Genomic DNA, 24,306 nt, shown 5'->3' with positions numbered 1-24,306 from the left:
TCCATCTACAACTATATATATATATGAAAATCTAACAAAAGTATCCCTCCTCTATCCAACTGACATACTGACATTATTGGGTGGCTATTCTATCTTAGCAGTAGAAATGTCACCTTTAACATTATGAAGAAGTTTCGTGCCATCCTATATTCCTCTAGTAGTCTCCCTGTGATCTTAGGACAATTAGCCACAGAACTACCTGAAGCATTGGTTAAAAATGCAGATTTCTGGGCCTAAACCTGTACTGGTGAGAAATTGTCTAGGACTTACTACTAGAATAGTAAGCAATCTTTAAAATAAAATTTTAAAAACCAAACTCAAAAGGGTCTCAAAGGTTAGTTCCCTCCCCAAAGTCATCAGATTTTATATGTTAAAAAAAAGTAATAAACTGATCCCTAACAAGTATTTCGGAAAGTAGAAGAATGAAGGATGAGAGAAAACTGGCCAGGGTAGGAGGTGATTTTTAAACCCCTTTGAATGTTCACATGTATAGAATGGCTCAAAACAAAACAAAACATGACTTGATATACAAGATAACCAATGCAAGAGTATTTATTAATATACTTTATTGGTTAAAAGGGTAATAATTGGTTTGGTTAAAGGATAGTAGGTAGAAATAAACTTAAGTGAGCAGGAATATGATGATCAAAATGATTATGAAATTTTAAATATTATAAAAACTGATATTTTATGTACATTTTTCTAAATACAAGAATAGATAGATAGAGTAACATTCCAAAAAAGACAAAAGGCCAAAAGAGAAAAAAACAAAAAATATATCCTCAAGTGTTTCATCTTCTTGATCCTTGTTTTGTTTCTTTTCTGACTTGTTATACTTTGAGAACTCTGGAAAACTAGGATCCATATATTTACCTTATCTTCTCATCTTTCTGCAAAAAAAAAAAAAAAAAGGAAGATTAACAATAACTCCAAACTAATTCCTTTTCTATGAAGTGTAGAGAAGAAAATTGCCTCATACTAGAAGAAAAGCAGGCTTTGCCATGTAGTTGAAATACCCTGATAGTGGAATTTATAAATATGGTCTAAGAAAAAATAATCAACAGATTTTATACATAATTTGTTACATATTTCCTTTTTATTATGAACTTCAGCATACATACAATAGGTGAGTGTAATATACAATTTAAAGTTTCTAAATGTACAATTTAAAAACAATAAATGTTTCTTAACCTACCCCTCAGGTTAAGAAACATATTACCACACCTAAGAAGTCATCAGTATGTCCTTGTCTAATCACATCTCCTTCTTTCTCCAAAAGTAACCAGCATCATGCATTGTATTAATCATTTCTATGCTTTTCTTCATAGTTATTTTTTAAACCTCTGTGACTGTACTCCTAAAAAGTCTATTGTTTGGTTTGATCTACTTTTGACCTTTATATATCAATGAAATCATGCTGTATGTGCTTTTCTGTGACTTCCTTTCTTCCTAAACTACTCATTTTCCCAAGCCTCTCCTTATTGAAACATTAAATATACTCATTGTATATTCTGTATTTGATTCTGCTATCAGTCATTTCTGTTGGAACTTTGTTTCCTTGTGTGTGTAGTGTTTTCTTTTACTGTGAGCTAGCTGTTTACTTCCCTTGGAACTTAGCTGTGGAAAATGTGTTGAGGCCAAAGTGAAGGAGGGTTCCTCCAGAAAATATTTGCATTTGCTTCTTCAAGACAACAAGAGTGCTATAAGTCATGGGGTACTTGTACTAAATCTTACACTTCAAGTTTTTTGTGTCTTCCAGATATTATGAATTCCAGCTGTGATTTGCACGAGGGCTTGATTTTGGTTCTTAATTCTCAAAAATATTTTTTTCCTCCTAAATTCAGCACCAGAGTTACTTTCTGGGGTTGAAAAAAAAATTAGTGGGAAGTTATTTTTGTTTGGTGCTCTACTGACAGAAGAGCTCAACGTTATTTAAAAGGAATCTATTATTAGACTCTTCATTTTAGCTAAACCCTAGGATTTGTGTTCTGTTACTTAGAAAGCTGTAAATTCAATGTTAGGTTCACCTAGTTAAACAAATGCCTTCTGGCAAAAGCCAGGTTCAGGCTCCAATTACTGTTTTGTGTTCTGATTCTCATTCAGTCTCTGCTCTGAGCTTCTCTTGCTTTCCTACTAGCTAACAGATTCATTTGAGTTATTTTTTTCTTCCTTTACCCAGTAATTTTATTTTCTCACTAAGTTGGTTGATCCATCTACTTAGTATGTAAATTAGGTTGCAAAAAGTGGTATTGTATTTTTTCTTCACATGCGTGCATATGTATGTTTTTAGAAAAAAAAACAAACATGCATGCACACAATCCCAAATTCAGAAGAAAAGAAAGGTTAGATGGAGAGTGGGTCTATTTCTCTGTGCTGTACCCTGTTCCACACACCATATAATACTAGTTGGCAAATTTTCTAAGAGCAAAACAATCACAATGTACATTCAGTACAAATAGTTAGAGATGGCAACCCAGCTGCCACACTTTTTCTTCTTTCTTTTTTGAATTGGAAATGGAATGTAGCAGGTATATCATAGTTTCTGGTTAACCCCCATGAGAAAAGATTCTAATTGAACTGCTTGCTCTCACAGAATGGTCATCATAGATATCTGGCATAGGAGTGGCAACAGTAATCAGGAAAGTGATACAAATGACATATTTTAAAGTGTCTACCTTTTAAGTTCCAAAGCACTACACATGATGAAACAAAACATTTTTAATAATAAAAGCCAGAATCTATAGTGAATATATAATAAGTATGATATTTATGTATCAAATAGCAAAATGACTATCTTTCTGAAAAAAAAAAAAAAACTACTACAGGAGATACAAGGAGACATAGGGACTCAGTAATAACAGACTTAAACACACTACTCTCAGATCCTCTATAAATTATTTTAGAACGTTGTAAAGGAAGGAGAACTTCTTGATTCTCTTACTGAAGCAAATGTAATACTGATAACCTAAACCAGATAGACAGGTCAAATAAGAAAAACATTAAATCCATGTTAATTATGAATATTGACAAAAAATTCTAAAAAAAAAATTAGCAAATTTAATCTGATATCACAATAGGAAGAAACACATCATGACTCATCATGATCATGGGGTTTATTCCAGAAATTCAAGGTTATTTCAATATTAGAAAATGCATTATCATATACCATATGTTAATAAATCTAAGGAAATAATGCATATGTTATCTCCACATATGCTAAAAAAGACTGAAAAATTCATGATAAAACACTCAAAAGGCATTGAGGGACACTTTCTTAATATGATAAATTAAACATAAATACCTTGATTAAAGCCAGAATCATTAAATGAGATAGATAATAAAAATATTTGCTCTAAAATAAAAAGTAAGAATGTCTTCTATTCCTACCACTATCTGACACTATAGTGAGGTATTAGCCAATGCAAATAGAAAAGAGAAATTAATTAGAGGTGTTTGATGGGCTAAAGAAGTATAACTATCTCTATTTTCAGAAGATTTCATAGTATACCTGGAAAAACTTCAGAGATGAGTGACAGAAAAATAAAAAATATAAACAACATATATACTGACTGACACAAATTCAATAGTCTTCATATATACAAAACAATAAACTGAGCATGATTTACATTTCCATTTAGGATAGTAACAAAGAAGACTAAATATTTACAAATAAATGCAACAAGAATGTGCAAATTCAATGTGAAGAAAATTTTAAAACACTTCTAAAAGTCACATACAAAATAATAATTTACACAAATAGAAAGATATTCTCTGTTTTGGGATAGAAAAAGCCAATGTTCCACAGTTTAGCTATTGTGAATTCTGCTGCTCTAATGAATGGATAAAAAAATGTGGCATATATACACAATGGAATATTACTCAGCAATAAAAGAGAATAAAATCATGGCATTTCCAGGTAAATGGATGGAGTTAGAGAAGATAATGCTAAGTGAAGTTAGCCAATCCCAAAAAAACTAAATGCCGAATGTTTTCTTTGCTATAAGGAGGCTGATTCATAGTGGGATAGGGAGAAGAAGCATGGGAGGAATAGATGAACTCTAGATAGGGCAGAGGGGTTGGAGGGGAAGAGAGGGGGCAAGGGGTAATTAATGATGGTGGAATGTGATGATCATTATTATCCAAAGTACAGGTATGAAGACAAGAATTGTTGTGCATATACTATGTATACAACCAGAGATATGAAAAATTGTGCTCTATATGTGAGAATTATAATGCATTCTGATATATAAAAAAGAATTTAATGAATAGAGAATGAAAAAAAAGAAAAAAGCTAATGTTACAAAGATCAATCCCTAAATTAACATATCAATTCAGTGAAATCCCCCCCAAAATAACAAGCTAGACCAGTGGTTTTCAACTCAGTGACATTTTACAACACCTGAAGATATTTTTTGATTATTACAAATGGGGGGATGCTACTGACATCTAGTGGATGGAGGTTAGTGATACTTTAGTAGTATCTTGACAATGTACCCAAACTGCCTCTCACAAAAAAGAAATATCTAACTCCAAATGTTAGATAATCTAATCTAACAAAATGTTAGTGTTGAGGTTATAAAAATCTGAGCTAGACAAGTCAATACTGAAGTTCATATGGAAAAATAAACATCTAAAAATACCTGGGAGTTGGTCATGATGGCACATCCCAAGACACTTGGGAGGCTGAGGCAGAAGGATCACAAGTTCCAGGTCAGTCTGGACAACTTAGTAAGAACCTGTCTCAATATTAAAATTAAAGGCTGGGGATAAAGCTCCATGGTAGAATGCTAATGCTTGCCTGGCATGTGTGAGGCCCTGGGTTCAATTCCCAGTGCTGCAAAAACAAAATAACAACAACAAAAACCCATGAATGGGTATTATCTCTACCAGACTTTAAAACATACTAAAAAGTCCCCATAATAAATAAGTTGACCATTGCAATATAATAAAAAGTCCAGGTTAGATCCTCCCAAAATTCACATATAGGAATTTAGTATGTAACCATGGCTAATAACTCAAGTCTCTGATAAAGATGCATTTTTATTTATTTAATTTTGGTACCAGGGATTGAACTCAGTGGAAACTCAATTACTGAGCCACATCCTCAGCCCTATTTTGTAATTTTATTTAGAGACAGGGTCTCACTGAGTTGCTTAGCACCTTGCCATTGCAGAGGCTGGCTTTGAACTCACGCCCTCCTGCCTCAGTCTCCCGAGCTGCTGGGATTATAGATGTGCACCACCATACCTGGCCAAAATGCATTTTTAAATAGTGGTGTTGGGACAGGTATGTAGCCATTTGGAAAGAAGAAAGGCTTTCCAACTATATCTCAAAATTCAAAAAGGATAAAAGAATTGATTGGTAAATTTGACTACTTTGAAAATAAAAAATTTTAACGTAATTAGAACACAAAGAAGAAAACTGATAAATGAAAAAAATATTGACAAAATATTCCATACCACAAAGGACTAATTAGTCCTAAAGAATACCTAATATCTGATGGATAGAGGATCATAAACCCAATAGGAAAGTAAGACAAAGACATAAATTGACCAAAAAAATGATATAATGATAAACAAGAATATAAGAAAAACACATTCAGTTACAGAGAAGTGCAAATTAAATGACATGGAAATAACTAATTTTTATCTATCACAGCACAAATTTTTAAAATATGACAATACATTCTGTTGATGAGGTTGTAGAAAGGGCATACTCTACCACCCTGCTGATGAGACACATATTGGTACAATGGAATGGAAACTATAACACATGAACTTAATCACATGACAAGTGAATAACATAACTACAATGAAGGAAATGGGAAAGGAAAAAACTAATCTAAGACAAAAAAAAAAAAAACCCACACATTATAATCTAGCTAGTTAACATGTTTCTCACAGGAAAATGGACTAATGATTCTAAAATTACTTGTGTATACACTGAATTGAACAAATATTAATAGTGAGAATGAAGCTTTTCAGTGATGGGAAAATTATGAATAAGCAAATGGGGAAGGCTAAAATGAACCCTATGGTATTGGACTGGAAACAGAACTACTAGTATAAATTCATGATTTTTACTATACATATAGATAAAAAAATATAAATGTATGTGTCTATGGTACTATATTATACATGTGTTTCCTAGCTCTGTCTATCAGAAGGTCTAACTGCAATGATGTCTGTGGTAGACAGACCCTTAAGGAGGATTTCCCTATAATTCATGTCTACTGGCACTAATGATTTTGCATAATCCTATTACCTTGATTATTGGCAGGAGTTATGATCTGTGTCTAACCAATAGAATGTGACATGGGTGGCAGGCTACCTGGCTTCTGAGAATACATTTCATTGTATAAAGCTCCATCTTAGTAGTGGATTTCTCTAGAGACTCTCTCATAGCTGACTTTGAAAGAAGTGGCCTGGTTGGGAGGGAAGCTGAGAACAAGTCTATATCCAACAGCAAGATGCTGAGGCCCTCTGTTCTACACACATAAGGTAATGAGTTTTGCCAACCACCCATGCTGTCTTCAAAGCACATTCTCTCAGTAGAGCCTCCCGATGAGAACCAGTCTGGGTGACACCCTGACTGTAGCTATGAGACCCCAAGTAAAGGACCAGTTAACCATGCCTAGATTCCTGGACCACATCTGAGAAGTAATAAATGTATGCTGTTTTAAGCTTCTAGATACGTGGTAATATTGTTATGCAGCAATAGATAGCTAGTCCAATATAATATAAGCAATAAGTATACTTTGTGCCTAGACCTTGATTTTGGAACAAAATTCTACAGTCAAGGGAATCAGGTTTCTTGAAGAAGTGCTAGATTCTAGGGCCAGGCCAGAGAAATGATAAGCCTAGAACATCTTGTGAATCAGAAAGTAAGTAACTGCTCAAAATATTATGAGGTCTTGTGAAAAGGAAAAAGAAAGCAACCTGAAGGAATTTTTAATACCAAAGTTGGGATAACTTGAATAACTCAAGATTTACAGTAATGGGTTTTCATCTATAGAATAAAATAGATATCCATGAGTCTACACTTAAATAAATAAATAAAGAAAGAAAGAAAGAAGGAAGAAAAAACAATACTTTCTTACAGAAGAATTTCAAGTAGCATAGAAGGAAAGAGGGACATAGAAAGTATTAGCCAAACATCGAAGTAGTAATCGTTGCAAGCATGATTCACTACCAGTGGATGCTAAAATTAGTAAGTGAAATTTTGAGAAACAAGATACATAAATGTACCCCACATCCTTCATAAAGGAAAAGATAAAAACTACAGTGGAAAAACCTGGCAGACACCACTGCAACCAAGTGATCAAGCTTACCTTACCAGTAGTGAGACATACTGACATGATGAATCCTTGATATGATGCAATGAGAAAGACACATCATCTGTGGAGTTATTGCCCAAAATGCATGGTCACATTGTAATCATGAGAAAACATTACAAAGGCCTAAATTGAGGGTCATTCTATGAAATAACTGACCCATAGTCCTCAAAAGCATAAAAGAAAAGACCAAGGAACTGTCACAGGTTTGAGGAGGCTAAGGAAAAATCAAAACTAAATATAATGTGGGACCCTAGGTAGGATTCTAAAAAACAAAAGGATGTTAGAGGCAATCCAAAGTTTTGTTAATAGTATTGTACCAATGCTAATTTTCTAGTTTTGATAACTGTAATGTGGCAATATAAATTGTTTAAATTAGGTAAAGTTGTGTAAGGGGTCAATGGGAAACTGTGCTATTTTTTTCAACATTTCTGTAAATCTAAAATTAATTCAAAATACAATTTAACTTAAAGTTCAACTAAATAAAGAACAAAACATCTATAGATATTTCTCCAAGGAAAATATACAGTAGTCAATAAGCACATGAAAAGATACTCAAAGATCATTGGTCATCAAGGAAATGCAAATCAAAATCATTGTGAGATACCACTTCATACCCACTAAGATGACCAGAATCAAAGTCAAATAATAACAGATACTGGTGAGAAGAAATCAGAACTCTCTTCAGTTGGTGGTAATGTAAAATGTTATATCAGGTTTGGAAAACATTCTGACAGCTCCTTGAATTTTTAAACAGCTACCATGACACAGCAATTCCATTCCTCAATGTATAATCAAAAGAAATTAAAACATGATCATGCAAAAACTTACACATGAATTTTCACAGAAATATGATTTATAATAGCAAAAAAACAAACAAAAAAACCCCAGGAAAACTCAAGTGTTCATCAATAGATGAAACGATAAGCAAAATGTGGTATATTAATATAATAGAATACTAGTCATAAAAAGGAATGATTTACTGGTATAGCATACATAACTTCTGAAACATACTGCTAAATGACATGTCTAGAACAGGGAGACCTATAGAAACAGAAAGCAGATAAGTGGTTTCTTAGGGCTGGAGGATAGGGGAGTATAGCTAAAGGGAATAAGTCTTTTAGGGGGCACGGTGGGGGGGGGGGTAAAGAAATATTCTCAAATTGATAGTTACACATATCTGAGGAATATGGAATATGCTAAAAAGCCACTGAATTACACAACTTAAATGAGTGAAATTTATGGTATGGTATGTCACTATAAAGAGCTATATTCTATATGTTGATAAATCTGTTTTTAAAAAGCATTGGTCCTTTATTTCACTCTTTCTTCTTTCACCCTCCCTTATGTTGCTGCCCTCTACTACTTATTTTTTAAATACCTGTCAAAACCATTAATGTCTCAAATTGTATAAAAAGAGCAAATACTGAAACAATGCAAAGGAAGATTTAGTATATTTTTCTCTAACCTACAGAAAACACGGCTCCAGAATGATTAGATTTTCTAAAGTAGCATATTTGATTTATTCTTAAAAACATGAGTTTTTGAATAATACAAATGTAAAGGGAAATCTGGTCATTTGATGCTCATTAAGGAAATTTTAATAGGGATTGGCTTTTAGTTGACAGGAATTATTGACAATTTTGTTACATGTGATAATTTTCATCTAGTTTTGTTAAGAATTTTATTAAGAAATTCTCAGTATTTAGAGATGCGTACAGAAGTATTTTAGAAATTAAATCAGTATTAGGGACTTACTTTAAAAAAACAAAAAAAGACAGATGAAGCAAATATGGCAAAATATTGATAAATATCGAACCTGAGGAATAGATAAATTGATGGGAGGCAATAGCAGTCTCTTTGTTGAGGTATATATAAAGTTTACACAAAAAAGAAAAAGTAGGGCTGGGGTTATGGCTCAGTGGTAGAGCACTCGCCTGGTACATATGAGACCCTGGGTTCGATCCTCAGTACCACATAAAAATAAATGAATAAAATAAATGCATTGTGTCCAATACAACTAAAAAATAAATATTTTTTAAAAAGCATTATTATTCTTTGAGACCAAAGGACACAAACCACATTGACTTCCTCCAGAGAATAAGGTGGAAAATAAATAAATATGGGTAACAGATATAGACAACATTGGCTTGTAAATCATAGGCAACACATATAAAAATATAATTATCAATTTACAATTTAAAAAATGGCAGTAGTAGAATGGAAACTAAACAAAACAAAACCACTTTAAATTCAAGCCCCCATTCTCTCCATTAAAAAACAAACAAAAAAACAAACAAACAAAAAAAAAAACCCTGGTTAAAGAATACATTTCTTTACATCTACCCAGATTATACTGTGGCTATTATATGTCAACATTATATGTTTTACTGATGTTTAGGAGTGTTCTAATACTAATTTGGCATAATTTTTTTCTTAAGCACCTATTTTATAATAGCATATTGAAATCACTGAAATACTTGCTTTTTGAGATTTGGCTCTTTGAAACTCGCAGGAGCACACCTCCTTCTTCTGCTTGGCATCTCTAAAGATAGATCTTCTAAGTCATTTTTAGATTTAGCAGTGTTATTTGAAACAAAACTGGTATTTGTCAAGTCCTGTAATGTTCTGCTACCTGCAAAGAACATTATTTTCACAAATATTTGTAAAATTGTACGCAAAGTTATAGAAATAGAAATGGGATATATGGCAATTTGCAAATCCATGGCAGGAATTTTAAACCTGATGATTCAATTTTGAGAGTAAAAGAGGCCTAAAATTGGAAACAAATTATCAAAAAAAGCCTGCAGCATTTTTATTATAAAATCACATACAAAGCAGCCAGGTGTGGTAGCACATGCCTGTAATTTCAGCTACTCAGGAGGCTAAGGCAGGAGGATTACAAGGTCAAACCCAGCTTTAGTAATTTAGCAAGACCTTGTCTCTAATAAAATTTTAAAAAGGGCTGGGCTGGAGCTGTGGCACCCCTGGGTTTGATCCCTGGTACCAAAAAAAAAAAGTCATATACCAAAAATTCTTCATGGTTCAACTCTTCACAGAAACACAAATTTCTGCACATTCATTCGACATAGATGTCACTATTGCTCACTGTGAAAGGCACTATGAGGAACAGAGGGATGAGAGGTTGTTCCCCAGTCCTGAAATATATCCTATAACTCTAGACTTTGTACTTCTTTTTCTTCAGGTGGCTTTTACCTGAACATCCTTATCCATATCAAAATCCTAGTGTTCTACATACAAGTTTTGAAATGTTACTTCCCAGTAGAAAAAATTCAATTGATATGAGAATGTATCACCCTTACCTGTGCCTTTTTAAGGTTGATGCAGTGCTTTAAGAAGCTAACACAGAAGGGTAAAGCAAACCTCCATAGAACCCAGAGAAGAGATTGCAAAACTCTTCTTTGGATCCTGCCTGGAGTTACCAATGAAAAAAAAAGAAAAAAATATGGGAATGTCTAATGTTACAAAATTCTAATAACAAAGGAATATCCTTAGGATTCAATGTTAATGAAAAAAGTGGGATAAGTAAAATCAAATACAGTATTATTTCAAATATGTATTTTAAAATGTGCAGATTCAAGTTTTCAAGCATATGGCAAAATGCTGACTGCCATTTTTTATTTGATTTGATTTTTTATACCAAGGATTGAACCCAGGGGAACTTAACCACTGAGCCACATCACCTTTTTATGATTTTTTGTTTGTTTGTTTTGTTTTGTTTTGGGTCTCACTAAGTTGCCTATGACTTCACTAATTTGCTGAGGCTGACTTATGAACTTGCAATCATCCTGCCTCGCCTCCGGAATTGCTAGCTCAGCTTGACTGCCATTTTTCTGGGTGACTTTTTTCCTGGTTTTCTACTTCATTATTTGAATAACTGGGGAAAGAAAAAACACTAACAGAGTAAAAATCTTACCTATGCTGATTACTTAATAATGTCTTTGCAAATTCCTCTAATTGAAATTTCCCCTCATTATATCCTTTAGCATAATTTACCTGCTTTTATTAGAAGAATTTTATTTCACCATTGTATTTTTTTTTTTACTTTCACATGCATTATGTTCTAAGGAAAGGATGCTGGTCTTACTTTTCAGTCCTTGACAACACCTAGAATAACTCTTAGATCACATGCTGTTGAATGAAGAGTTGCACTCTTAAGAAACTTGTAATAGTCTTTGGCAATTATAAGTAGCCAAATAATAAAACCAATGCCATTCCTTATAATATACATTTAAAACACTCAATTTCCTTCAAACACATGAAAAAGGAAATTTTCTATCTAAAGCTACTATTAGATAACTTTGTGGTAAAGACCAAATCGCATTTAAGGTTGTAAATGTCCCTGACAATACTGTTATCTTCTCAAAGCACTAGAATTTAATTCGTTTAAGCTACACAGTTATATACTGTTTTAAAATTCCATGAAAAATACCAGTTATGGGCTGGGGATATAGCTCAGTTGGTAGAATGCCTATCTCGCATGCACAAGGGTTCAATCCCCAGCACCACAAAAACAAACAAAAAACAGTTATAACATAAAATACTTTTACTAACTGAAAACCAAAAACAAAGACATACCACTTCTACAACTTGATCACTCCAGGTATTGACCTACCTCTTCCTGATTTTCCTGTTTGCTGGCTGACTTCTTTAATCTTCTCATGTACATCATCGCTTACTTGAAAGATGGATAAGTTCTCCAAGGGAAAAGTTTCTTTTATCATCAGGTTTTTACTGGAAGAAATACTCAAAGGTATTGAACTTTCATGAACATTGTCAAAGGAAGAATCTTGTATGTTAGGGGAATACATCTGAGCTAAAGATTTAAACACATTTGTGTGAAAGTATGGCTTAATTTTGACAGTACTATCTTTCTCCAAATAGTTTTCTTTATTAGCTTGTTCAGAGTCAAATGACTTTCTGTGATCAATGTCAGGTATTATCTCCACTACATCACTGGTCCCTGAAGAATGATCTGCGAGGGTCTTCCTTTTCTTTGATTTGGATGTCCTTTTATTTACTTTTTTGACCTCGCACTTTTCGTTTATCACTTCCACAAAAGTGACATCTCTTTTTGTATTCAGAGTTATGGTGCTTTGCTTGTGATTCTTAGGTGGCTCAGTCTGTTTTCCAGGATCAGAATCTGCTTCATTAGTACTATGTTTTAAACTAGACAGTGAAGAATCTGTTAACTGACAAATTGATTTGTTCTTATCTCTTATCAAAAAGTTCTTTGCCTTGCCTGATGATTTTGTTTTATGCTTGTTAACAAGTTTATAAAGATCTGGAATTTCATTACAACTTTCCTTTTCATTATTGTTGATTTCCATATAATGTCCACTGATAATACCTTCACATTCAAGTTTAGATTTATTTGCTTTCAAATCAAGATCTTCTGTATAGCTCTTTTGGTCATGCACATCCTTATCATTAGGCTCATATAACTGGTTCACTTCAGAAATTATTTCAGTCTTCCTATTTACTTTCTGCTTACGTTTCTTATTTATTTTTGATTCATTTTGTTGAACAAGTTGCATATTAGCAACAAGCTTTTTCAAATCTAAATCGTTCTGTATCTCATAGTCACATAAATTCCCATTATCTTTGGTGGGAAAATCAGCTGCTGGAAATTCATTTGCAACTTCTAGGTTTTCAGAAATGGTTTCTTTATACTTTGGGGTTAAAGAAACAAAGTTATCTTTTTCTAGGTCATGCATACCTTTGTCATCATTCTCACATATTTGGTTGACTTTAGACATTATTTCTGTCTTTCGATGTGCCTTTTGTCTAAGCTTCCTGTCTACTTTTGAATCATTCTGACAAGCAAGTTGCACATCATGAATATGCCTTCTCATCCCAGGAACATTCTGAGTTTCATACTCACATAGCTCTTTACTCTTCTTGGTACAAAGAACAGGTGTTTGAAATTCACTTGAGTCTTTCAGGTTTCCAGGAATGGCTTCTTTATCCTTTTGTAGGAAGAAAGGATCACCTTTTTCTGGGCAATGCACACTTTTGTCATTTTCAAAATGATTCACTTCAGAAATTACTTCCGTCCTCCGAATTATCTTCTGCCGAAGCTTCTTATTAACTTTTGACTCATTTTGTTGAACAGGGTACAAACTGGTGATCTGCTTTTGCAAACCCAATACATTCTGGGTCTCATAATCATGTATGTTTCCATTACCTTTCATGAAAAGAGCAGGAATCTGAAAGTCTTTTGAAACTGATAGGTTTTCAGAAAAGGTCTCTTTAACCACTTGGGTTTGGGGAAAAAAGTTACCTTTTTCTGGGACATGTAGACCTTTATCATTAGCCTCATATATTTGGTTCACTTCTGAAATTATTTGAGTTTTCCTATTTACTTTTTGCCTAAGCTTATTATTTATTTTTGATTCATTTTGCTGAGCAAGCTGCATATCAGTGTCCAACATATTCTGGGTCTCATAATCACAAAAATTTCCATTATTTTGGGAGGAAATATCAGCTCTTTGAAATTTATTTGCAACTTCTAGGTTTTCAGAAATGGTTTCTTTATTCTTTTGGTCTAGGAATAAGTTATCTTTTTCCAATTTGTGCATCACAAATGTCTGTGTAGAAGCTTTACTTTTATTATAAGTTAGAGAATCTTGACCCATATCCAATTTGCTGTCCTGTAGAAATTTATGCTCATTTGTTACATGCATTCCTCTCTCCTTTTCATTATAGTGTGTATTTTGTCCATCATCTTGATCAAAGCTATTCTGAAGGGTTGTTTTCTTCACTATGTTTGCCTGTATCGGGTGTTCAGTATTGCAAATAAAATTTGGATCCTCTGAATCCCTTTTGCCATCTAGGACAACAGATTTTTCTGGTCTATTTTCAATCCTTTCCTCAACATCTACATCTGAACTCTTTTTGCATTTTTTCTTTGATCTTTCTCTCTTTTTATCAGAGCTTGAATCTTTTACTTTTCTGAAAGTTTTTTTTCCACAATCATTTGGTTTTATTTTACTTTTATTTTTAGTGCCTCTTGAAACTGTAATAATTTTGCTTATTTCACTAGCAGTTAAATCCATGTCATCATCATACACAGTTTTCTGCTCCTGAAGGTCATCATTATTCTTAACTGGACTCATGCATTCTGCACTAGGTTTGCTGGCAAACTCCGAAGATATGTCAGGAAGGCATTGTCTATTTCTTTGTATTGTAATATTTTTTTCATTAGAATAATCATTTATCTCATTATTCCACTTTAGTTCTGGGCTTAAAATCTGTTGCTGATCTAAATCTGTCACACAGGGAGTGTCTTCAGGAGACTCCCAAGATGACCCACACTTCTTCTTTTTGTCCACTTTAGTAGGAGATGGTTTCTCCTTTCTGTGGCTGACAAATGGGGCATTTCTCATCTCACTCACTAGTAAACTCTTAGAATGCTGATCTGAGTGAGAACAGCTTTCTATAAATAAAGAAGAAAAAAATCAGAAATAGGTAATAAGTTACTTTAAACAAATTAGAAAATGAAGCCATTTCACAGAGAAGATTTCTGACAATATATTCTTGCCAGATCCTTATATTATTAAGAATCTATGCTGATAAAAACTTAAATTTTAAAAGGGTATCTATGGAAAAATATATACTACTGGAGAATTCATACTGCCTCAGCCCCAACAGTAGAGTGGAGTAGAGCCAACAGTAGAACCATTAACATATGATTTCTAAGGGGAAGGAGGCCAATGAATGAACCCAAATATCAGAGATAACTCTGATAAGAATTATTATACAAAAGCTATTAGGCTATTATAAATTGTCAGAAAGGACAAATAGTTCTAAGCTCTGAATTTAATACAGTTATGACTTTATATGTCAATCTGAAAATCTATGACAAATATGTGAGTGTCAGATATACCACAGGATAATTATTTAGGAATACCATGTAAATAAAATATTCGTGTCATCATTGTTTATTACTCAGTCATTGTGCAGGCTCAAGAGTTTGGTTTACCACTATTAGGTAGTAAAAGTCACTGTAATATCCACTTAAGCTCCCAATTTTCAAGTTTATGAAAAGGAGAGGAAAATAACTTACTTAAAAAAAATATATATATAAAATATTTATTTTCAAATCATAGGCTAAGGTACCAAGAAAATCATAGGCCTGCTCATTTTTAAATATTGCTTCTAGAGTAATAGGCAGTTATGGATATTACATTTGTCAGCATATTTCCTTTAAATATCAGCAGTTTTAAATGAGAGAAGTTAGCACATTTGTAACATTAAGAGATCTAACTTACTAACTACTTACATATCATCGTCCTCAAGAAGAAAATCTGATGAATGTAACTAAGCTCAAAATGAATTTTTAAAATAATCTCACCTTTGGGAAGTACATCAACAATGGAAGAAATATCTTCTGAATGATCTAAATCATTCACATTCTGATTATTTTCTTTATGGAATGACACATCCAAATTACATTGAGTTGATAAAGTTTGTCCTATTGATACTGAAGAGAGAATATCAGGTGATGCTTTTGATACAATTTTGTCATCATTCTGCATTTTCTCTTTATCATCATCATCATCATTCAAACTTAATGGAACCCTTAAAGGCAAATGAGAATTGAGAAATTTTTATTTTAAAAAATTATTTAGAAAAAAAAGAGAATACTACTATATATCCTACACATATTAAGCACATAGCCTTATGCCTTTATGAACAATTTTATGTCAATAATTCAATACTATAGATGAAAGAAATGGAAAAATTCTTTAAAAAATTTTAAAAGTCTGATAAGATATAACTTTATCCTAATGGTTGGGTATTAGGTAGTGACTAGAAAAGAGCACAAAAGTGCGGTATCTAAAGTAATATTACTAATCTATTTCTTGGTCTAGGTATGGGTCATACAATGCTATTCACTTGTGAAATTTGCCAAATTCTAACGTGTATTTATATTTTATTTCAAACAAAAATTCACTGAAAAAAACACTATGAAATTTGTATGTGTATATGAAACAATATATGTATAATAGTTAACATTTTTGAAAAAGAACTAAAGCCCTACAAAATAATACATTTTGCCATTATAAAACTACAGTAATTAAAATGTACTGGCATAAAGTGGTAATAACATACATAATAGGCAAATCAATGGGATAAACTAGAATGAATATAAAAATTGAGAGAGTATGAGAAATTTTAAACTATAATTACAACTAATGTTTCAATATATAAGTGCATTTATTTGTTTAAAAAGCATAAAACCTATAAATTATATAACAGAAAGAACATTTTTGGAAAGAAACAACAGGATTTCAGTCAATGCTATTAGTTCATTAAGTCATTTAACTTGTCTTGGTCTTGATGACTTTCTTTTAACTTGACAGGTTTGATTGAAATAAGATGCATTCTATGACTTATAATAAAATTAAGGAATGAGAATTCTAGACAGGAGGAAAATAGAAAAGATGAAAGTTAATTATAAAGCTTGAGGTAGTATGATAAACATAGAAACAGTTATCAGATTTCCCCAGCAAAAAAACAGAGGTCAAAAGAAAGAAAATAAATTAAAAGTAGGAGGATACTACAGAAGAACTTGATTACTGACTTAAGGATTAAGTTTCTTTGGAGTCCTGAAGATACTGCCTATACAAGAAGACACCACAAACCATTCTCATTCCCACATTAATAGGCAACTACAGATTGACAAAAAAAGACTGTACAATGAAAACACTGATTGTGTTATATAAATCCTCTGTGCTCTGAACCAGTGAAATTCAAGCCCATGTAACCAAGAGTCCACCGGTGCCTCTTTCTATTATTTCAAGGTTTAAAACTGAATGCTTTGAGAATATCTAATTTCCTTTACTGGTAAAATGTTAAAAATAAATTTCATTATTTATTTTTAAATGCTTTTCTAAATTTTAAGAAATAAAACCAAATAAAAACTATTCAAGGTCCAGTCTGCCTTATCCTAATGTAGAAGTTTGCAAGTCACTATTTAGCCAAGTTTTGAAGCAATTACCTTGCAAATGGAAGATGCACGGACTTGCACTGTTTACTAATCCATTTCTTCTTGCTAGCTGGCAGTAGAAAAGAATTTTGATGGAACTATCAGAAAAAAGAAAACAGACAGAACAAAGAAAATTGAAAGCAAAGTTTCTAATTTCATTAAATGATGTTTGTCCTTAAAGCAGCCAAACTATATAAGGACATGCATAAGTAGTAACAGGGCAATTTTTGCATTAGTCATCAATAGTTGACTGAAAACAATATGACAATAAGATTAAAACGGTTCATCCTTAATCATACCACCCAATAATTCTGTTAAGTAACCTTCCAAATATTTTTCTATGAAAGGAATAAATATTCGTACATATATAAGATTTTTACACTTATATGCATACATTCATGTCTACATATTATGTAATATATATATATCATGTATATATCATCATATAATATAATACATATATCATCATATAATATAATACATTGGATCTATCAAACATATTTAAAATTCTAGTGTAGGTGATTTTAACCTTTTATATTTTTGAATAGCTAGACTTTCTGAATTTTCTGAAATAAACATGTGTATTAAATAATTTTAATAAGGACCATAAAATTACACAACATACAACCATGCTATGAGGCAGCTTTTACCAACAGGTATAATTAATAGAAGCTGCCTAAGGAGCCTAAACACTGGTCCCCACCTGGCAGTACCCAGTACCTCCTCTTAACCATCCACATGAAGTCAGAGGAGATTTGTTAAAACAGAAGACTTTGAGAAAATAATGAGTTTTATAACATAAGACACCTAATATGTCTAAAATACAACAGAAAATCACTCATGTACCAAGATTCAGGAAAACCTAATTTTTTTTTTTTTTAAGAGAGAGAGAGAAAGAATTTTTTTAGTATTTATTTTTTAGTTTTCGGTGGACACAACATCTTTGTTTTGTATGTGGTGCTGAGGATGGAACCCGGGCCGCACGCATGCCAGGCGAGTGCGCTACCACTTGAGCCACATCCCCAGGCCTAGAAAACCTAAATTTATATAAGAAAAAAAACGAACTACAGACACCAACTCTGAGATAACAAATATTGGAATTATTTGACAAGAATTTCAAAGCAACCATCAAAAAATGCTTAAACAAAGAATTATTAACTTGCTTAAAACAAGTGAAGAAAGAGACTCAGCAAAGAAACAAAGTATCAGAAAACCAAATTTGTACAAAACCAAGCAGAAACCTAGAATTGAAAAATAAAAAAACCAAAATAAGACAAACTGAAATAAAAATCCAGAGAGCTCAAAAGTAATAAAAGAAAAGACAGAAGGGGAAAAAATTTAATGAAAGTGAACACAGAACAATAAAAATCACCCAAAAAGAACAAGACAGAAAAGGGAATGAAAAAAAATTAACAGAGTCAAGGATTTGTAGGACTTTCACAAAAGACATAACCCTCACATTCTCAGAGTCCCAGAAGAGAAGAGAGAGGGCAGGGGTAGAAACATACCTGGAGAAGTAGTTCTGAAAATGAAAGACATCAACCTACAAATCTAAGACACTGAATGAACCCCCAAAAGGATAAACCCAAAGAAATTCATGCCCAAACACATCAAAGTCAGAATTCTCAAAACTAAAGACAATGAAAAAAATTCTGAAAGCAGTAAGAAAATGACACCTTACCTACAGAGTTAAAGAAACAAGCATTTCTAAATAAGTTAGAAAATTAACATAAAATAAACCACAGAAAAATAGAAAAACTTATTAAAGAAAAAATGAAAACTAGTAGGCTTAAAACACCAAGATAGAACTCAAAATTAAATTAAAAGAATGATGCTTTTAAAGGAACAAAAGAAAAACTACAACTACCTAATATAGTGAAAAAATTACAGGTCAAATACACGGAAGTAGTCAACTGAGAAAATACAATAGACAAAATTTTTTAAAATGACATAGTACTTTGGCCAACTCTATGCAAATCAGTTTAAAACACTGGATAAAACAGATAATTTTTCCAAGAAAGGTAAATAAATAAAACTGACCATAGAAGGAAGAAATTTTTCTAAGTCGATCAATATCTATAGAAAAAAAGTTGACAAAGAGATAATCACTCCTATTAAAAAGGTCCCAGGTCCAAATGGTTTCACAAAAAATTCTACTAAACCTATAAAGATAAATAATTCTAAAACTATATCACTTCTCCAGACAATAAGAAAAGAAAAACTTCTAAAATCTTAGTATATATGACATTTTTATCAATGCCTAAAGCCTGTATGGAGAAAAAACTACAAAGAGAGCTCACTTACTGGCAAAAATAACTCAGTAGCATGAGTTAAAAGAATAATACATCATTTCTGAAGTTTATCCCAGAACTATGAGATTAGGAAAACTACTAAAATAAGTAATCAGTTGAAACCTAAGAAGAAACACCATATGGCAATCATGCTAAAAAGTTTTGTTTTGTTTTTTTACATTATTTAGCATTATTTTTATTAAAAATCTCAAAAACAGAGAGATTGCAGGATAATATGTACCTTGCTTTTTGGAATTACAAAAAAAAAAAAAAAAGGGAGCTGGGTACAGGGACATACACCACATAGTCCCAGTTCCTCAGAAGGCTGAGATAGGAGGATAACTGAAGCCCAGTTCAACAGAGCAAAGCCCTGGGCAACAAACTGAGACCCTGTCTCAAAATAAATCAAAACCCTCGAAAAGCCTCAATCTCAATGAGAAAAAAAAAACACTAAACAAATTAACTGCATTCTATTACGTTTTAGACATTGTTCCTACATGCACACAAAAATCCTTGTAATCAAGTTACATTCTGGTGGGATGAATAAAACAAAATTAATGGGTAAAATTATATATTATATAGTATAAAAAGTGGTCAAGGAGAAAAACTAAAGCAGGGAAGCAAGATATAAAATGAAGGATGGGATGGGCAAGTGTTTAAATTTATACAGAGGAGCCAAGGAAAGCTTCACACGGGAGCTCACAAATATTGGAGCCAATATGTGAAGGAAGAACAAGTATGGAGGTGCTCAAAGTGGCAGCTCATCTATGCTCGAGGGAGTGGGCGGAGGTCTGCGGATTGAAGAAGTTAGAGTGGATGGAGGGGAGAGGAGTTTATGAGATGTGAGAAACGATAAGAGTTTCAGTTTTCAGATCAAACTGGGCAAGAGATAAGATGAAGTCACTGGAGGGTTTTAGGCAGAGACTACATTTTAACAGCATCACTGTGGCTTTTACTTTGTCTTGAGAAGAGTGCAGAGTTAAGAGAACAGAAGCAAGAAGCTCAAGTTGGGATGCCATTATAATACTCAGGTAAAAGATGGTGGTACCATGGCCATGGGTGGTGAAAGAAGGTTGTGAAAAAAGGTAGAATTCTAGACAGATCATAAGGACAAAGCTAAAAGGATTGGCTAAAGGATCAGAGATTGGGCAAGAAAAAAGATAGGAAAATACTTCAGATAAAGACCTCAAAGAAACCAGTTTGGTAGCAAAAGTGAAATTTGAGATACCTTTCAATGGCCAAATAGGTGTCAAGCAGGTTATCTGGATAAGTATCATGTGGAGTTCAGAGGAGACAGCCAGGCTGGAGCCGCAAATTCAGGAGTTACCAGTACATGGTGATAAATAAAACCATGAGATTGATGAACTAAGTCAGGAAAATAAAGAACCAGCAAACAGGATGAAAAATAACAGCTAGAGAGTTAGGATAAGACACAGGCATGTGTGGTCTTCTAAAAGTCATAAACGGTCAATATTAAGACCAAGGCTTATCTGTAGAGTTTTACAACATTGACATTAATGGTCATTTTCAGAATAGCAGTATTAGTGTTATGGTGGTGAAAACCTAACAGGGGTGGTACAGGAGAAACTGTAGACAGTATATATAAAACTTTGCTATATTCACACATAGGATGCATCTATAATCCTAGCTACTTGGAAGGCTGAGTGAGGCCGGAGGATCAAAAATTCCAGGCTATCCCTGGGCAAACTAGCAAGACCCTGTCCAAAAAAAAAAAAAGGTTGGGAATGTAGTTCAATGGTATAGCACTTGCTTAGGTATAGAACAATCTCTTCCACCTAACTTGAATTCACTAGCATTTTCTTCTCAATTTTAATGATTCCCTTGTTTACATTTAAATCCATCTAGAATTTATTTTGGAGATTGCTATGAATAGAATCTGCCTCTAATTCCACCCCACAAATAGTTTTTCCAATTGTTTCTATCTTTTATTTTAAAATAATACAAATTCTTCCTAATTTGAAATGCCTACCTTTCTATTAAGTTTTTATTTCTGAGTCTGTTTAGAAGCCATTGTATTTCAATGAGCCATGTAACCCTATTACTTTTAATAGATATCTAAATTTTATGTAATAATTTCAATAACCAATTACATAAAATAATGTGCTGTTAGCCAGTTAAAAATGGATATTATCACTTCTTTGCACAAGGTTTAAAATATGATCTCTAACCTTGATGGTATTTAGCTATTCTCAATTATCCTCAATAATGCTAAAAAATGACATTATCCTCACACAAATTCACTTACCTCAGAAAGACTGCTCATTTCAATTGCAGTTATTAAGTTATTGTTCATGAGTGATTCTATTTCAATAAGCTTCTTATTCTGTATATGTAAAATAAAGAGAGACCTCTTTTAATCAGTTAAGATTTGGAGTTTATTATAATACAATACATTTGTGAACACTGTCAATGTGAGAAGACTCAACTGTTTTCTATGGAGATCACATTGAGATAAAAAGGCATTACATTGAATAGTCCAAATAGTCATATACACAGACATTTTGAATGCTTTTGAGATATCAACTATAAATTTTCCTACAAACATTTTTCTATCTTCTTATAATAATATATCACCTAGCAAATAAACATAATTGATCAGAGATATTTAACCTTTGAGTATTACAGGTCACTTCTCCATTTTAAATTAATTTCTACTCATTTTAGATTTAGATCTATAGTTGCAGCCTAGCTGGCTCTCACTGCCCAGCCTATGGACAGAGAGTTGAAAGTTCAAAGAAAAAGTAATAATTACAACCTTCATTATATTTGGTTTGTAGCCAGGGAAATGCTACCATGAAAGGAGAATACAAACACCCTGGGAGGGTACTCATCTCATTTCCCAGGAGGAATTTAGCTCATCCTTCTATAATGTACTAAAGCATCAAGCTTTGCTTTGCTATGATAATCAAATGTGCATCACAAAATTATACTGATTTGCAGAGCACACAGCACACATTTAGAATTAGACTGAAGTTAACTATTTTATTACCCATTAGATGTTGGTCCTTTAACACAAATTTACATAGCATATTGATTATCAATGCTTCTTTGCAAAATCAAAGACTTAAAAAACATTTTTAGTTTCTATAATAATCTAATTAAAAGATTCTAATTACACGTTAGAATTCAAAAACAATATAGTTTCCATACCAAGTTATTTAGCTTTAGACGGAGAAATGCATTCTCAAAATTCAGTTTCTCTACTTCTTTTTGCAACAGCATCTTTTCAGTTGTAATTCTTCTAGAATTCTCTTTTTCTCTACTAAGAGCTTGAGCTAATGCTCTATTGTTGTGCTTTAGAGAAATTTTAAAAATACTAGAATTGTCTGTAAAAAAAATTGAGTTAATATTAAATTTATGCTTTAAGAAATTTTTATATTCCTTAGTAAAACTATTTTTAAAAATGTATTTCAGTTTATAAGTTTGAACTGAATGCTAGAAAAAAATAGCAATACAGATGTCATTTTGAAAAAAAACTGTACCCAGAGTTTAAGATGAAGAAATAAAAGCTACATAGAAGATGAAGAAAAGAGTTGCAAAGAGAGCAAAATGTATATAAATGAAGTTGAGAATAAGAGAAGCACAGTAATACAGACCCAGTGTCCTAGATAGTTAGATCAACCATGAAAATGAACTCTTGATACTTATTGCCCTACCTTCTTTCCTACTTTTGAATAGAAGGTAAAACAGAAAAGCTGATCCCACAGCTCTAACTGGCAATGTCTCATAGGAATTGAGATAGTCAATCTGTGAAACATTAAAAGCCAGTTTCTACAGTTCCAGAACTGGATAAATAATTTTATGTTCCCAAAGTCCATTTTTTAAATCTCAAGTGGAAGCCAGGCAAGGTAATGAATGCCTGTAATCCCAGCAACTAGGAAAGTGAGGCAGGAGAATCACAAGTTTGAGGCCAGCCTCAGCAATTTAGCAAGGCCCTAAGCAACCTAGCAAGACCCTGTCTCAATCCCTGGTACCAAAATAAAACGGGGAAGAGGGATGATGGAGATGTGGCTCGGTGGTTAAGCACCTGTGGGTTCAATCCCTGGTACCAAAAGAACATCAAGTAGAAGGCGGCATCCTTACTGTAATTTTGGACAATAGTCAAAACTATGGGATCTCCTACTTACATCCAAAAGAGCCTATCTCTTATTTTTAGGCACGGAATGCAATCTAAACCTGACCTGTATGTTTTAAATGACTATGCAAATATGATTCAAATCACTACTGAAATGCTATTCTGTTGGTAGCAAAGAAATTTCAGTGTGCATTCTTTGGTTTAACTCATCTTGAATATAATATGTTCCCTTTGTACACTTTAAGCATAATTATAGTTTTATAATTTGGATTTATATCTTACCATATGCCAATAACATATTCCACTGGATAAAAGTATAGTTTATGTAAAATATGTTTTATAAAATGTAATAATATTTTTAGATATTCAGAGAAAATTTGGGCAACTAAAAATCAGGGTCCAAAACGTAGCTTTATCTTTGGCATTGAGAGTAGTTTCAGATAGCTCTCCTTGGTATAGCTGGTGGAAAAAGACTGGAACCAGTTCAAAATTTCCAGAAGCTAAAGGTAATAACAATTTTCCTGTTGTATTCCTCAAGCACAGCATATCCCTTATAATAGGGGGTGCACAA

At 32.7% G+C, this 24,306-nt stretch overlaps 2 protein-coding genes and 1 non-coding gene across 5 annotated transcripts in view; 2 read left to right on the top strand and 1 right to left on the bottom strand.

Annotated features, from left to right (window-relative positions):
- Window positions 1-24,306, top strand: part of Kctd18 (potassium channel tetramerization domain containing 18) — an 83,458-nt gene that overhangs the window by 8,621 nt on the left and 50,531 nt on the right. The gene's annotated exons all lie outside the window — the stretch shown is intronic.
- Sgo2 (shugoshin 2) overlaps window positions 528-24,306 on the bottom strand; it is a 31,784-nt gene continuing 8,005 nt past the window's right edge. For both annotated transcript variants that reach the window (XM_078017811.1, XM_078017812.1), the window contains exons 3-8: window positions 22,811-22,986; window positions 21,906-21,983; window positions 17,361-17,446; window positions 15,711-15,937; window positions 11,970-14,792; window positions 528-9,968 (exon numbers count right to left, since the gene is read on the bottom strand). In XM_078017811.1, coding sequence (XP_077873937.1) covers window positions 9,802-9,968; window positions 11,970-14,792; window positions 15,711-15,937; window positions 17,361-17,446; window positions 21,906-21,983; window positions 22,811-22,986 — 3,557 coding nt within the window. In that variant the 3' untranslated portion in view covers window positions 528-9,801. The remainder of the gene's footprint in view (window positions 9,969-11,969; window positions 14,793-15,710; window positions 15,938-17,360; window positions 17,447-21,905; window positions 21,984-22,810; window positions 22,987-24,306) is intronic.
- On the top strand, window positions 10,659-10,780 carry LOC120883828 (small nucleolar RNA SNORA26). Its single transcript, XR_005726018.2, has one exon. It is a non-coding gene; the product is annotated as a small nucleolar RNA SNORA26 (small nucleolar RNA).

Source organism: Ictidomys tridecemlineatus, chromosome 7 (genome assembly GCF_052094955.1).
Source record: "Ictidomys tridecemlineatus isolate mIctTri1 chromosome 7, mIctTri1.hap1, whole genome shotgun sequence".
NCBI lineage: Eukaryota > Metazoa > Chordata > Mammalia > Rodentia > Sciuridae > Ictidomys > Ictidomys tridecemlineatus.
This window is presented reverse-complemented; position numbering and strand designations above follow the sequence as displayed.